We start from the raw sequence: 15,052 nt of genomic DNA on the forward strand, positions 1-15,052 counted from the left end.
AATTGAATTTAAATATATAAAAAATTATTGCCCTAGTAATTTTATAAACATTTTACTTAGCAATATTTATCGAAACCTAAATGCTATAGTTATCTAAGCATAAACAAGGAACGGAATATGTATTTAATAAACTATTATACTTTTTTTAATTGTATATATGTACTTGTAAACAGATGTATTTTTAGAGTGAAAGTCAATATTATATATTTTTAGAATTAGAATTGATACACGATCAATCATATTATCACTTTTTGCTAGTTTATATATTTACATATATTTGGAAAAATATTTAAAGGCGTTAAATAATAACATAAATATGATAATATGATAATATCGTATGATGTTGATTCATAAAGAAGATAAGTTATAGTTGTTATTTTGCATGAATCAACAATTCGCAACAACCCTTTGTGTTAAAAACCCAACATGCGCATCCAATTTTTCATCGCTTCATTTTTATTTATGTTCATACGTTTATATCGTTCCCGAAAAAAATAATCAGCCGCAGGATACACATCATAGTCGGAATTAAAGTACAGGGAATGCGTTTCGCATATGGCATTCTTGGAAATGATTCTGTTTTTCTTTGCAGCTCGTATAATTTATCCTCGACGGATTATTTATAATTGCGCCTTAGCCGAGGGCGGCGGCCCCGCTCTTCGGAAACGAGCACCCTATTTACTTTTGTTGAGCTCGTAAAATCTTGGCTATATTTACATAAGTGCGTGCATATAAATAAGCATATTCCATCACAGATGATTTGCCAAGATTTCCGCACACTATGTACAATATGGCGGCAGCTGCATTTGTCAATTTTTCTCGTGTTTATATTTAGAATTTCAAGACCAATATTTAAGAGTAACAAAGGAGTTTCAGAATAATAAAACTCGCGTGTTATTGTTTATACATCCTGTGAGAAATCGTTAATTTTTAACTGCCTGTTATTTTTTACATGGTATTTATGTTTCAATTTTTGCTTACAGATGAACGGGACGCCATACAAAAGAAGACCTTCACGAAATGGGTTAATAAACATCTAAAAAAGGTAATTGTGTTCCTATCCAACTTTAAGGAATTTATTATAATATTATATTACATTTTCTTTAACTTTTATGTCCATTGTGGGCGTCAGATATTCTCAAATATTGACGGTGATGGTATTTTTTTATTGTAATTCTTTGGTATGTGTCTCAAAGGTGGGCTATCAAAACTCAAAAAATATATTTGTCATGTGACGTAAGTCTACATCACCCACCGGCCGATAATGATTGTGACTTGCACCAAAAATGGCATTTGGTTTATTTTGTGGCATTCTTCGCCCACTACCGCGTATATTTTTTTCTTAGAATCATCTCGTATAGATCAAATATTTAAACGCAGAGAAAAGCGTAAGCCTCCACTTATATGTGACCTTTAATAATATTATTTACATAATAATATGTTAATTAACGGCCGGATTTAACGGATTTGTGCATTGTATAAAAAAATGCACTGTGAGAATATTTATATAATAATACATTAAAATACAATTGTTAGGAAAATTCTCACGATTTTGAACAATAAAACAGTTTATACACGTTAAATTTTCAATGTCATTTGATTTTTCTCGTAAGCGAGTAAACGGTTATTCCGATGATTTAACACGTTCAATATTGACCCCTAAAGATTTGCGGATATAACAATCCGGTCAGTCTTTATCTCTGGTGTATCTTATAATACTGATCGTTCTCCTCGTTGTTTGTAAGTTGTGAGCCTTTTGAGCGATACCGCTACGCTATACACAATCATAAATAATTCAGTAATAAATATGTACCCGCTAGATAAACTACCATATAAACAACAAAATAATACATATTGTAAAAGCTTGCCGAATGCGGAAAGTAAAGTTTAACATATACTTCAAGGTTATGTCCATAGTGCATAGCTTATTCATTCAAAGTGCATACACGTAATGAAGTGATCAATCTACGTGCAGTTTTTAACGTCCTTATCTAGTGTTGTCATTATTCATGCGGTTCACGCATATGGGTCACGTTTGACAGATGAAAAGTGTACCATAGAACGTGTATGAATCACCTGAAAATATATATCCATTGTTATAAACGATGGTCAGATCAAACTATATCGAATATATCAAATGAAAAGTTTGTAACTTTCAAAGAAATTATTAGTATCATTTTTTAATTAGGTACTATTGTAATATTCACGCGATATAGCGACCTAAATTTCTTCACTCTTTGATCTTCTCATAAGAGCTTATCTGTACTTATATAGTACTTAGTACACTTAAATATTTTATTGAATTATTGATTGTATACCAAATATAATATAAGTGTAGTTAAAATGTTATTATAGAATATTTTTTACGGAATTCTACACGTAATTCGAATTATTTACTTTGTGGCCAAAACCTTGATACACTGCCATTAATTTTGTCTTGTCTTGTTGTTATTCTTGTCAATATGGCATGGCAGTAAAGGTTATATGCACTATTTGAAGCTCATTATTATAACTCTAACATAGGATCTATGAAATTTATTAGGTAATCCAAAAATAAATGTCGTTTTTTTTAAATTTAACAGTCTTGCTTTGGCCGTTAATACCTAAGTAAGTGCACACCTGGACTCCAAATTCTGATATTTAAAAAAATATGTGCCTCAAAATTTACGATTGCAGAATTTTTACCAAGTGAACAATTTATACAAAATTACATGTTATAAAATTTCTATGGCCACTAAAAATATTTGTCAAGCGGTATGCAATTCATTAAATATCCGCAAATCTCAAAGATCAAGTCCTGGATGTGGACGACCAGCAAAGATAGACGATGATGCCCTGGTTGCAGTAATGGAAGTAAATCCATCAGCTGTTCGAGAAACTAAACCAGTCCGATTCAACAGTGCATATATACATAAAGATGATTGGGAAGGCTTGAAAATAAGCTATTTGGATTCCATACGAATTTAACGAAGAAAACAAATCGGTGCGTATACCAAGAGCTTCTGGATCTTAAAGCTGGTCGCCTTTTATCGATCATTTATGACGTTTATTCAAAAGGCAGTGGTTATTCAAAAGTCAAGTAGCAACATTTAACTTAACCCTTTATATGCCAGCGACTTTTTAGTGAGTCACCTTATACTTTTCTCAGTATCTGTCAGTATCTTTTTCTAATAATAAATATAAAATACTTGATTTACTGATAAATGAAGCTATTACAATAGTCTTTATTAATTTAAAAAAAAAGTGTAAATCGTTAACTTGTTTTAATAAAATAATTTACTCAAAAAAATAACCAACAAGTGATTCACCAGTGAGTCGCTGGCGTTTAAGCGGTAAAATAAAGTTATTTATGTGTATGATGGGATTGCAAAGGCATTGTGATCAACTGGATCGTTGTGGTTAAAGAAGTAAAAAAAGCCTGCACTTGTCAACAGAAGTCGAATAGTTCTATGAACATAACAATGCGCGTCTACACGTATACCGAAATTTGATTCTTGATAGTATCAATGAATTTGGTTGGAAGGTTTTATCTCATCCATCGTATTATCCAGACCTTGCTCCTTCCGACTACCATTTATTTTGATCGATGCCACACGTCATAAATTGAAAAAAATCAAATGCAGACGGAGTGAAAAGGAGGGTATCGGAATATTTTGCACCAAAGCTTTGAACATTTTATGTTAATGGCATAAACAAATGAACGAAAGGTGGAAGAAAGTTATATATTTAAAATAAAATTCTTATTTGAATAAAAATAGTTCATTGGTTGAAGTGATTTTACGCCTCGTTAAAAAAACGACATTCATTTCGATTACCTAATATTATATTTTTTAGTGAATTTGATTATGTCAACAACTAATTCATTTACTATAAAAATACTCCTTAGAATATTGTACACAGTTTTTACGGAAATACCCAATTTTTTTATACCTTTTTATCTGTTACACTCACACGTATGTTACGAATCTGATAATGTAATCGTATCAATGGAAGTTTTAACTGTTTCGAACCATTCAAGAATCTAATCGACCGTGTTGTGTTCGATGTTGTAACACACACATTACACAGATTCTATACAGAAACGGTCATTTAATTCTATATAGAATTTCAGCGGTAGTACGTGGGCTCTCGCGTTAAAGATCAATTATCAATTAAGCGTATCATTAATCATGCCCCGTAGTAATTCCCTCCTGCCAGTATTATATTATTATAACGTCTACATCAAGGCTTTTGTTTTATTTACTTTTAAGTATAGCGTGTAGTTTTTGTTCAGCCAGTGTGTAGTTAGCGCGTAACGTTAATATCATTTTTTTCTATATCACTTTGAAGTACTAATCAAATGTTTACTTGTATGTAATGTCAATCATGATGGTGATGGTTGTTTTTTGTGTTTTGTTTCGTTCGTCACTAACAACGCGGACTCTGTCACTGGTGAAACCCGGTCCAAAACCGAAAATCTACTAACATCCCTATGGCTTAACGACCCTGCATCATCATCATAACACATTTACCAGCACTGGAAGTACGTCAAGGTCTGTATATACACAACTTAAATCCATATTTATCGCTTTGTGATATAGATGTCCGAAGACTATCTGATGTGACGCACACGCAAGCCGGAAAATTATCGCAAAACTAATAAATTATATACAATGATCTGTTTTTGTCAGTCGGACATCTGAAATTAAATCGTTTTTCACTGCTTACGTGGGTAATATAAATTAATTTCAACGAAACGATCTGAGGCAAAATAATAGTTTTAATTACATACGTCGTTAGGAACGATAATTGTCCGGCTTGATTATATTGTGTCGGAGCATTAAAATGAGCTGTTCTTGCATGCATCTTAATAACTAATTTACGAATATCTAATCTTAATGAAGTATTGTATGATATATGTGTATGTACATTATGAAAAGGCGAAATGGCACGCTTTTCATAATTATTTTAATCGTGTATATAAGATACTCAATATTAGTATTATCGAACGCGTATACGGTTCTACGAAGATGGTGTGTCGACCTCTAAAAAATTCTAAACGATCGTTAGCGGTGCTTTTTTTTAGTTTTTGCGGTGTCGCGAATCGCGCACAAAACCAATAAATTAACCCTTTCGCGGCAGAAGACTAATTATACGCCTCCGTGTTGCATAATTGACTGTCGCGTTTCTGTGTCAGTTGTGTTTTAAAAAATCGATATTTTACTCCTTTAGTCATTATGGCTCTGCCGTGTAAATCAATATTTGGAATTGAACAAGCGAATAGGTATTGCGAAACTCATAGAAAATAGAAAATGTGTACTAGTTGCATTATATTGGTACTTAATAGGTTAAGTGCTCTTTGATGGCGAGTAAATTCTCTTAAATAATAATTATCAATTAAACAGCGCGACGATAAATGTTATTTTTATATAAAGATTTCTTTAGTAATAATTGTACAGTTTCAATAGAAAACGCAGGCAAAATAATTCGCCTTCTCTAGTTGCTTGTAAAAAAGAGCAAAAGCGCGTAGTTAGAAATTATATCAAATATATCTACACAATTTTCCTATTACCCAAACTAATAGCGAATCTAATTATAACTGTATTTGTATATGGGGTGTAGAAATTTAATTTTTAGATTGGCCCAATGAAACAATATTCAATATCTGTACTAAGTAGTATTTATTTATCGGCATTTAAAGAAGTCCAAAAGAAATTGTTCACAAGTTCAGCGATTTTTTTTTAATATATGTATATTTTCTACGTCCTTAAATCGTATTCCTTTTGGGTTGAAAATATATGCAAATATTGCAGAAAGAGTAATTTTATCAGCATTTAAAGACGCCCAAAGAAAATTGTTCACAAGTTCAGCGTTTTTTTTAATATGTATTTTCTACGTCCTGAAATCGTTTTCTTTTTGGGTTAAAAATATATGCAAATATTGCAGAATGAGTAATTTGTAATTATTATGAGGGTCATTCTATGTTTCTTTTGTCACATTTTGAAGAACACCTGTGATCGAATAATATAAACGCAGAAACTGAAATCTTTGCCTGATTATTTGATTGATAATCAAATAATTAGGTTTGAATCTCGTTTTTAATATATCTGACTTGAGCTGCAAGTTTAAATCTATTTACTAATTGAAAGCTATATTATAAAAAAATCAGTCTATCGTTAAAATATCTTCTCGTATGTGATAATTGTAATATTATATCTATATTTACAATAATATGAATGCACATAATCATTCCCTCGTGAGAGTAGTATAATATAGTAAAACCATTGATTACAAGAACTCCAATCCAAATATTCGACTACCGAATATATTCGCTCGTTTTTTAAACTTTTCGAATATGTTTCGTTTATAATGGAATACTTTTAAATTTTCCATTTCTAAAATCATCCCAAATTGATTAACTCTAATAATATAATTGTGTATTATTTAGTTTTTGTATATTTAAACAATGCTTTTTAACGATATTGTTTTCTGCGATGTACCGCTGCCTTTTATCTTATCGTTTTTCTGTTAATTGAAACAGCCATAGCAAAGCCCACAAATAAAATTGTGAACAAAAAAAAAACATTTTCTTACTGCTGAAATTGCATAAATTGACAATATTTTTGAGTTACTATTTTGCAGCTGTGGGCTTCAATGATTGGTATTGAGTTTTATATCTCTTATATAAATATGAATACTGTTTAATTTTTGCACTGCTACAGCATTATTCAGATACTGCTTTTCTACAAAATTTTGCAGTACTTAAGTTTAACACATTTTTTTAAATTAAATTTAAAGTTATGGATTTCTTCTTCTGAGACGATATCTATTACTTAATTTTTTGGTGTCGCTCTAGAATAGATGCAGATCTATCAGTTCATCGGTGGTCAGCTCATACATATTTAGGATTAGTACATACCTTTTTAATTTAATTATGTATATATTTTAAATTTAAATAAACTAGTTTTTAGAACGGTACGATTCTAGTTGTAAGTACAATTGTTTGTTATCAAAATGCTTTGTTAAATAAATTACCATAGAAATCGGCAATAGTGCGCAATTACGTCGAAATAGTTTTCAATTGGAAGCTGTCATTGTGTTGCCTTTTCGCGAAAGTTTTATCGCAAATATGTACTTAACGATCTATTATTGTCTGCAAAGTGGGGTTTCGCTTAAGCCGATTTTAAATAAGTACGACTAGCATCAACAGCGTTCTTACTTATTATATTATAGACACAATTTAAATATGTATGTATATAACTTTTTTTGTGGCTTCCTTCTGTATGTTTGTTTGTTTTTAGAAGTAATTAAAATTAATTCAATTCGACTCAATGACTATAATTTCAGATGGTTATCTAGGATAAAGTCGCACATTAGCATTAATGTAATCCACCCTCTGCGAGAACAGTTGTCGTCGCCCGTTAAGGCGTTTCGCTCTTTTTTATTTGACGTGTCCCACGCGTCTTGACGTCACCTTACACGCAGATCCCACACTTTTGTGGGAGAGGTCGCGAAAAACAATTTTGGGACACCATACAGCGCGTGGGTCGCACTTGGGCGTGGCTGTCGCGAAAAATGACCGACGCTCTATCATTTTCTCAAAGAAATCCGATATGAAAATGCCTCGAGATCCGCGTTGAAATCGACTCTATAAATTCAACAGTTTAATTTAACGGATTTTTGGACGAAACGTAAACTTTCGCTTTGATGTGTTTTTTTTTTATTTTTTTAAGTTGTTAAATTTTCAGTCGTTTCTTATTATGTTGAATAGTTAATGATTCGAATTGGTCGTGTAATTGATAATATGAAATAAATTGATGTCTTGATTACTTTTTTTTTATTAAATGGAAAGGTGATTTTTTAGTTAATTTGCATGCGGGGAATAGCTGTGCATAACGAGAGTAAGCAGTGAAATTTGTTTCGAAACTGTAAAGCACTCTGAATAATTTTGTTTAAATATGGAGTTTCTTACTCATATACCGGTTTTATTATTCTCAAGGGTCGGTTCTTCGTAAAATGTCTCGAATTCGTAGAAATGTATTGGGCAATGTAGGGCGTTAAGTAAGAGTTAAAAATACAACTGGGTTTTATATGTTTATATGTATAATAAACATGATTTAAATTAACCATAAATTAAAAAAATAATCTTCTTGTAGCTTTCTGGTGGAGGCTTTTCAATGTTTCCGAATATTAAGTAGCAAATAAATTATATTAATGATTACACAAGAGCTTCAGTGATACTTGAACTTGTAATGAATCCGTAATACATAATAAATAAATGCATTTTTTTTTGTATAGAAATTGGTTAGCCACATAATAATTAGTAGTTAATTCCTAATTACTACAATAAGAAGAATATATACTGGATCTTAAATTTAGAGACAGAAAGAGGGCTTTGCCTGATTTGGCTACGAAGCCTTGTCGCTTTTAACGTTTGCTCACACAAGTCTCCCTTTTTGTCCACAGAATAATAATTATAAAGGTGCTGTATGTGAGGCATTGTAAGACTTTGCTAGAATGAAAAATCAATTGATTGCAAGTAGTGTTTCTTCTCGGAATTTTCTCTAAATAATGCCAAATCAAAAATTCTCATTTCTCGAGAAATTTACTGTTTTTTCGAAAATTTTCATAGAGCCTTTTATGTTGAAAATTAATTTTTTGGGAATATTTTTTAATATTTAACAATCGCTGCATTTGTTTTATTTCAATGCATAAGAAAGGGGTGATCCGTGCCAGATTTTTGCACATATGCGTGTTTTCTTGAATGTTTTTAATAAAGGTCGGAAGTATTTGAATGGAAAAAAATTGCCTTACATTTGCTTTTAAACGCTTAATTTATTGTTCTGATTATGAGATTTATATATTGAAATACTATTGGATATATTCTCTCACTAAATGACTAAACATGGATTATTCCGAATGGGTTAAATGGTCAATACCTTGTTGGTTGTTCTCGCATTGTTTTTGCAACTATTAGCATTCCCTTTTCAGTCGCTTTCCAATAACCAACAATCATTCATTCGTCCCAACATAGTAAACATTCGAAAGAAGGTTTTTGCCTTCATTAGGCATAATGACGCTTTCCAACGGCTCCGTATGCCTTACTAAGACTTCATTAACTACTCATTTACGACTTTGATGCATCGTTCATTCCCTATATTTAATCGTCATCGCCCTCGGGTGGCCTAGTCCTAGTCCGTATGTGATTGACGCGCGAACGCCGACTAATTATTCATTCACAGTCATCATTGTGAGCTTCATAGAATTAACGCGTCGATCGATACATATGTATCTATATACGCGCACACAGCTGATGGGTACGAAATAGGTCCAAGGTGAGCTTACGCACCTTTTATGACCAAGACATCTCGCCGTCTCTCATCTCGAGCGTTTGTCTCGCGGTCTCCGAAAGGCCGTTGCGAAAGTGTTTCTTTTAGGCACAATCGCGACAGTTTTTTCGTTGCTACACAACGCGACAATTAACCGTAAATCGGGTAATTGCTCCTGAGAGTAGTGTGTGGCATGTTCGATTACGATCAATTTGGAAGCTGTAATGTATGTAATTTTGTAGGTGATCTACATATTATTGGGCGTAACAGAATTGTTTGTTAATTTGGCGATATTAACGAGCGGGCGTTGTTGAAAATTTGTTTTATAAATTCATATGTAAAATTATAATTATACCATAAAATGTATAGATTACTTATTACGCAAGACTTCTAATCATGTATTGATTGAATTTCTATTTTACACACTTTATGTTATTTTTATATTCACAAGCCGTGTGTGTATCAAGTTGTCAAATTAATAATTTGAAGGTTGATGTTTTTATAATGTTAAAGTGGGTGTATTTTTTTAGGTCAAATAAATAGTTATATAATAATATGTTTACTTAACGTTATGTAATCACACCCTTGATCTAGTGATTCTAGTGTTTAACATTTTTATTGTTTAAAAATAAAGTTAATCATGAATTTGAGTGAGGGTCAACATTTTAAATTCGATGCCTATTACAATTATTTACCGATTTAAAAAACGAATCTAATTAATACTAATTAAAAGCTAATCAATAGTTACCACTTTTTAGGTAAAGGTCTTTTTTATATTTGTATGTGAGTTTATTTTACATTTCTTGTGGTATGTTGTTAGTGCGTTGGAACAAAAAAATTATATCAATGGTACAAACTATTCTTTATGAATTAAAAGTTCTTAACATATTGACTACCATGCGCACAAATTTATGCAATTCGTTATTTCAACTCTACAAAAAACTGCTTATTTTCTATAACATACAGTGGCGGCCACACTCTCTATCTATATAATAAACACATTTCTAGTCCCTTTTTTACAACGTACATTCCGTCGGCCTTCCTACGCACATTCACCAGTTCCTTACTTATCTTAAAGGTCTTCCAAAATTGTTTCGCTAATATTTGACCCTGAAATGGTCTAGACCTGTTTAAAGTAGGTCAATGGCTCCAAACCTTACTATTTATTTATTTAGATAATAGCTAATTGTATATTTTTTTAAATACAATTTATATTTAACGTGTTTAACGTGTATTGATTTTACCACTGAATATAAAAAAAATACATTACAATTTTATGTAAAAATAATTATGGTAAATAAATTGCGGTATTTAATATGTTATTGCTACCCTAATAAGAAGTAGCATATGTAATTTTTTGAACACATATGAATCAACTCAGATGCCTACTATAAAAAAATATGCAATTTATACTTCCAAAATGACATATACTGAATATTATCTGAAACAGTAAATAAATAAGTTTTCTATTGACTGTATATTAAAAGTTTTTATTGTGATATTTACATGCCCAAATGTGTAAAATATTAAAAGATGAATTCATCTTTACATAACATATTTATTAGCCTGGATGGTTATGTACGGTAGTTCCCCAACAACACGGTAAATTGCGGACGTGCTATTTGGGTGCGTGTAGTTGGGGGAGTAAAAATATTCATACATTTTTTTGTAATACGTACGTAAGAATCAGGCGCGTGTGATGAGATATTCTCCATAGGACACATAGGACGTGTTATTGGGGGTCTACTGTATATGATTTTCTACACATTCTGAAACAATTGTTTACTTTTATTGACCAGCTGTATTGACGATTAGGTTAGGTTAGTTGCATCTCAGAGTCTTATTTTCACCTAGTGGATTCCAGCTGTCAAAATTTAAACGCCCTTTCTCTCTCGCGTGTGTCTGTGTGGCAACATGCAAATTTTCGAATCAATGCAGATCTCTTTGGTTTCCACCGCAGCAACAATAAAGATACAACTGCACGATTGCGAAAGCGCATGTGCGGGCCTAAATGTCAGGAGATCGTGACACGCTTTACACTGTATACTTAAATCTATTACGGTCTAATATTTTCGTCGTTATCACAGCTATTTGGTGAACGTTGCGAAATGATCGATGCAACCGACGAGGAAAAAAACGGGAAAATTTCACACGACCATTCTGCGAATGTGTTGAAATTCAATCGCAGCCGCTAATGAGTTAATATTCGAATCACACTTCGATTCGGATATGCATTATGCACGCCGTGTCTCGATTCGTGACACGTGTGATTGTTATCGTTGTGCAAATGTATAACGATGCTTTTAATACTGTATCGAGATTCGTTTGACCCCTGAAATTCCTCGAGTTAACTCGGTTATCTTCGAATGCATTCTTGCGGCGCCGCTGCACTGTAATAAACGCAATTAACTGTCACTGACTCGTTATTTGATGAATGTTAATTGATTAACCATTGAGCGACCTTCCAGGATTAGTGTGCGTGTGTTATAGATTTTTGCATGCCAGCTCTTATTATAGTTTAAAGATGATTGATGTGTGTTATATTATTGCGACCTAGACCAATAAGGTTCAATTGAAATGATATCATCTTTACACATATTTATTTTCAGAATACAAGTAGATAAGAGGATTATTATTGCTTTCTAATATTATATACGTACATAAACCTTACATTTGATCGTTAAATTTCAATTGTTAAAGCTATATATTCTTAGATTAAATTTCTGAACTTTCTACAAATAAGTTTAAATAAGATATTTTTCAAATAGTGATATTTTGCGTGTCGCCGCATACTACTGAGTTATAATAATTCTGAATTCCCGGGAATCGAAACTTTGGTTCGTCAATTGGTAAAATCAAAAAATATTTATATATACATACATATGTATATATGTGTATAAGAAGCATACATTCCAATTATTAAAAAAAATTTAAAGCCTATTTTTTTGTTATATTTCTTTATTAATGATAACGACTACATAAAAATGCAATTTTAATTATATATACAAAACAGTAATTATAAAAATATAAATACATATTTTATATTTGCTGGACAAAAAAGTTTTTAAAGACCTATGGATTTAGCTACGAATCAGATGGACTTTTAATTTTTATAGTGAATATTCGTGCATTTGAAATACTCGCTCGTTTTCCGTTGATGTTGGCTCACTTGTGAGTAGGTTTCTTAATTATTAATTAATTCAACAATTAGAATATTGAATAAAAAATAATAATCAGTGCAAGAAAATAATTAATTAACCCCTAAATGAATGTTCTGAGAAATTAAATTAAGGATTACAGATATATCTTGAATTCTTATGATTTAGAGAAGTGATGCGTTTTTTGCACGCTACTCTACATTGTACACACATATAATTAAAAAACTTCATGTATATCTCTAACGACATTAGTTAAAGGTACATGAAATTTAACCTTTTTAGTCTTGTCTCGCACCATTAAACGTTAACCGCATAAATTCGACACCATCGATCCGATCGCGTTTACCCCAAACCCCCACAGGGTTTCTTTCGTAAATCTGCAATTTCTCTCGATTATGGTTGTTAACGATGATTGTCTAATGTTTGTCGGCGCCCGCAGACCTACACGCGCCTCCATGTATGCGAAGTCATCAACAACGTGCCGTGCTGTCCACCATTCGTAAGTTTGCGCCGCAAGGAGCGCCGCGTGTGATGATTAATTATTACTTGCTGCGATGTAGTTTCAATGTAGATGCATATAGAGAAGCAAATAGATCAGATTAACTCCGACGTTAAACCGTCTAGCGTAGCAGAGCTACGACGGAGGCTAGGCTTGGCGATGCTTTTGATTAATGAATTATCGTGTTGGCTTTTGTGAATGATACGTATTAAACGCTGAACCATTATTGTTTGATATTTTCAGCTGTGAGAGTTGTGAGAATGGCTTTCGAATCACATCTGTAGATATAAAACACGAATATATTTCATTAACCGGCACTTTTTTAATAGTATATTATTATAAGACTTGTTTTATGGTTGAATTTTGTAGTTATGTATTAAATAATAATTTATTATTGTAGTTCAAAATTAATAGAATGATTTGTAATGATTACACCAAAGTTCCGTAATTGATCTTGCACAATAATTACGGATGCTTTTTTTTTAATTTTACGCATGTTTTATATTATACTAATTATATGCAAGAAACGTGAATTATGATCTTCATAAAAAACAGAATTTATCTAGTTTACTATATTTTTTTAGTTGTTTTGATTCAAACCTTTTCTATAAGTGTAATTTTAATTATTTAGATTTACACTTGCATTCGAGAAGCAAGCAATTACAGTGAAATTTCTGTAACGAATACCGAAATAACGAAATTCTCAATATAACGAATCTTTAATTTGTCCCCGAAAAATGTTTTCGTTGTAACGAAGACTGATCTCAATATAACGAAATATTTTGATTCGAATTTAAAAATTACGTTATAACTAGGCACAAAATTTCTCCGAATTGAGATGTGTTCACAAGCGACATTCAAAGTGTTTTGCCGACCCTAAAACTATTTTTCTTAAAAATGGGCAAAAAACGATAAATCTTATAAGAAGTTATTTTGATGCTGTAGTAATATGGTAATTAAAAATAAAATAAAAATATATCATCTTTACATTCAATATAACGAATTTTCAGTAAAACGAAATTTTTTCATCGGTTCCGTGAGCTTCGTTATACTGAGATTTCACTGTATTAGTTGAGTTCATTCGTATATTAGGTGGATCCAGAAGTAATGACGTTTTTATTATTAACTGTTTTTTTAACATATTAAATATTTTTTATCGATTTATTTAACCTTTTTCTACCTTTCTTATAAATCACTACTGCCCTATTTGTAATAATTTTTTGGTTTATAAATAAAAATTAATTGAATTAACAACCCTTTCACCGCAGATGGCTTCTATAGAAGTCATCAAGAAAATCGCCAGTACTATTGGGCACCTAAAGGTGCCATAAACAATGGTTATTTAGTATAATTTAAGGCTGTAAAGCACTGAACCATAATATTTTTAAAAATATTGCATGAATAGCTGTCTCCCACATATTAACAAATTTCGAAATGGGGCGTAAAAATACTAGCCGCGGTGAAAGGGTTAATAAATGCTTCATTTGAAGAAACAAGTGAATATGGGGGTTGCAATAAAACTTCTCAACCAAAGCTGCAGATTTTATCCCGAGTCAATTTAGTAGTGTGTTGTTTGTTATGATGGAGAATATTTTTTTGTCTATTCACTAGAGATGGTAACTTTTCATTCAATTCAACACTCAATCGAGTTAAAAGTTTACTATACACTTCTGCCATCACCGCTTTACCTTGTTTTAACATTTAAAAAATCTTTGGAATCCCACCATACACAAAGAAAAGCATATTTAGGATGCGATTCAGATTTAGGAGTTGCAATTGCCTTTTTGCGTGAGATATCCACTGTTTTTCTTAGTCACGTACGAATAAAGTACATATTTTTCGTCCATAGTTAACTGATTTTGAAGAAATGTTATTTTATCTTAACACAGGTTAAAGGGTATTTTTTTCTCATTAAACAAAAATCAACCAAGATCACAACTTAAGTGTATTTAAATCCGAATACCTCCACATAACTGATACAAATTTATACATTTATTGATATTTGTTCTCATTATATTTCTGAGTCATTAAACATTAATATTACTTAAGCTATCTTTTACACGCTAATGTCATTCATGACTCATCAA

General features: G+C 31.6%; 1 protein-coding gene across 18 annotated transcripts in view; it reads left to right on the top strand.

Annotated features, from left to right (window-relative positions):
- The window catches only part of shot (dystonin-like protein short stop), a 189,480-nt gene that overhangs the window by 89,830 nt on the left and 84,598 nt on the right, over window positions 1-15,052 (top strand). For 13 of the 18 annotated variants that reach the window (XM_088201347.1, XM_088201362.1, XM_088201372.1 and 10 more), the window contains exon 3: window positions 984-1,045. In XM_088201347.1, coding sequence (XP_088057473.1) covers window positions 984-1,045 — 62 coding nt within the window. Of the gene's footprint in view, window positions 1-983; window positions 1,046-4,514; window positions 4,533-15,052 lie in introns of all 18 variants that reach the window. The other 5 variants (XM_088201380.1, XM_088201346.1, XM_088201338.1 and 2 more) reach the window with 1 other exon arrangement.

This window comes from Plectrocnemia conspersa, unplaced genomic scaffold, assembly GCF_051122295.1.
Source record: "Plectrocnemia conspersa isolate PC_06_02 unplaced genomic scaffold, ASM5112229v1 ptg000013l, whole genome shotgun sequence".
NCBI classification, from domain to species: Eukaryota; Metazoa; Arthropoda; class Insecta; order Trichoptera; family Polycentropodidae; genus Plectrocnemia; species Plectrocnemia conspersa.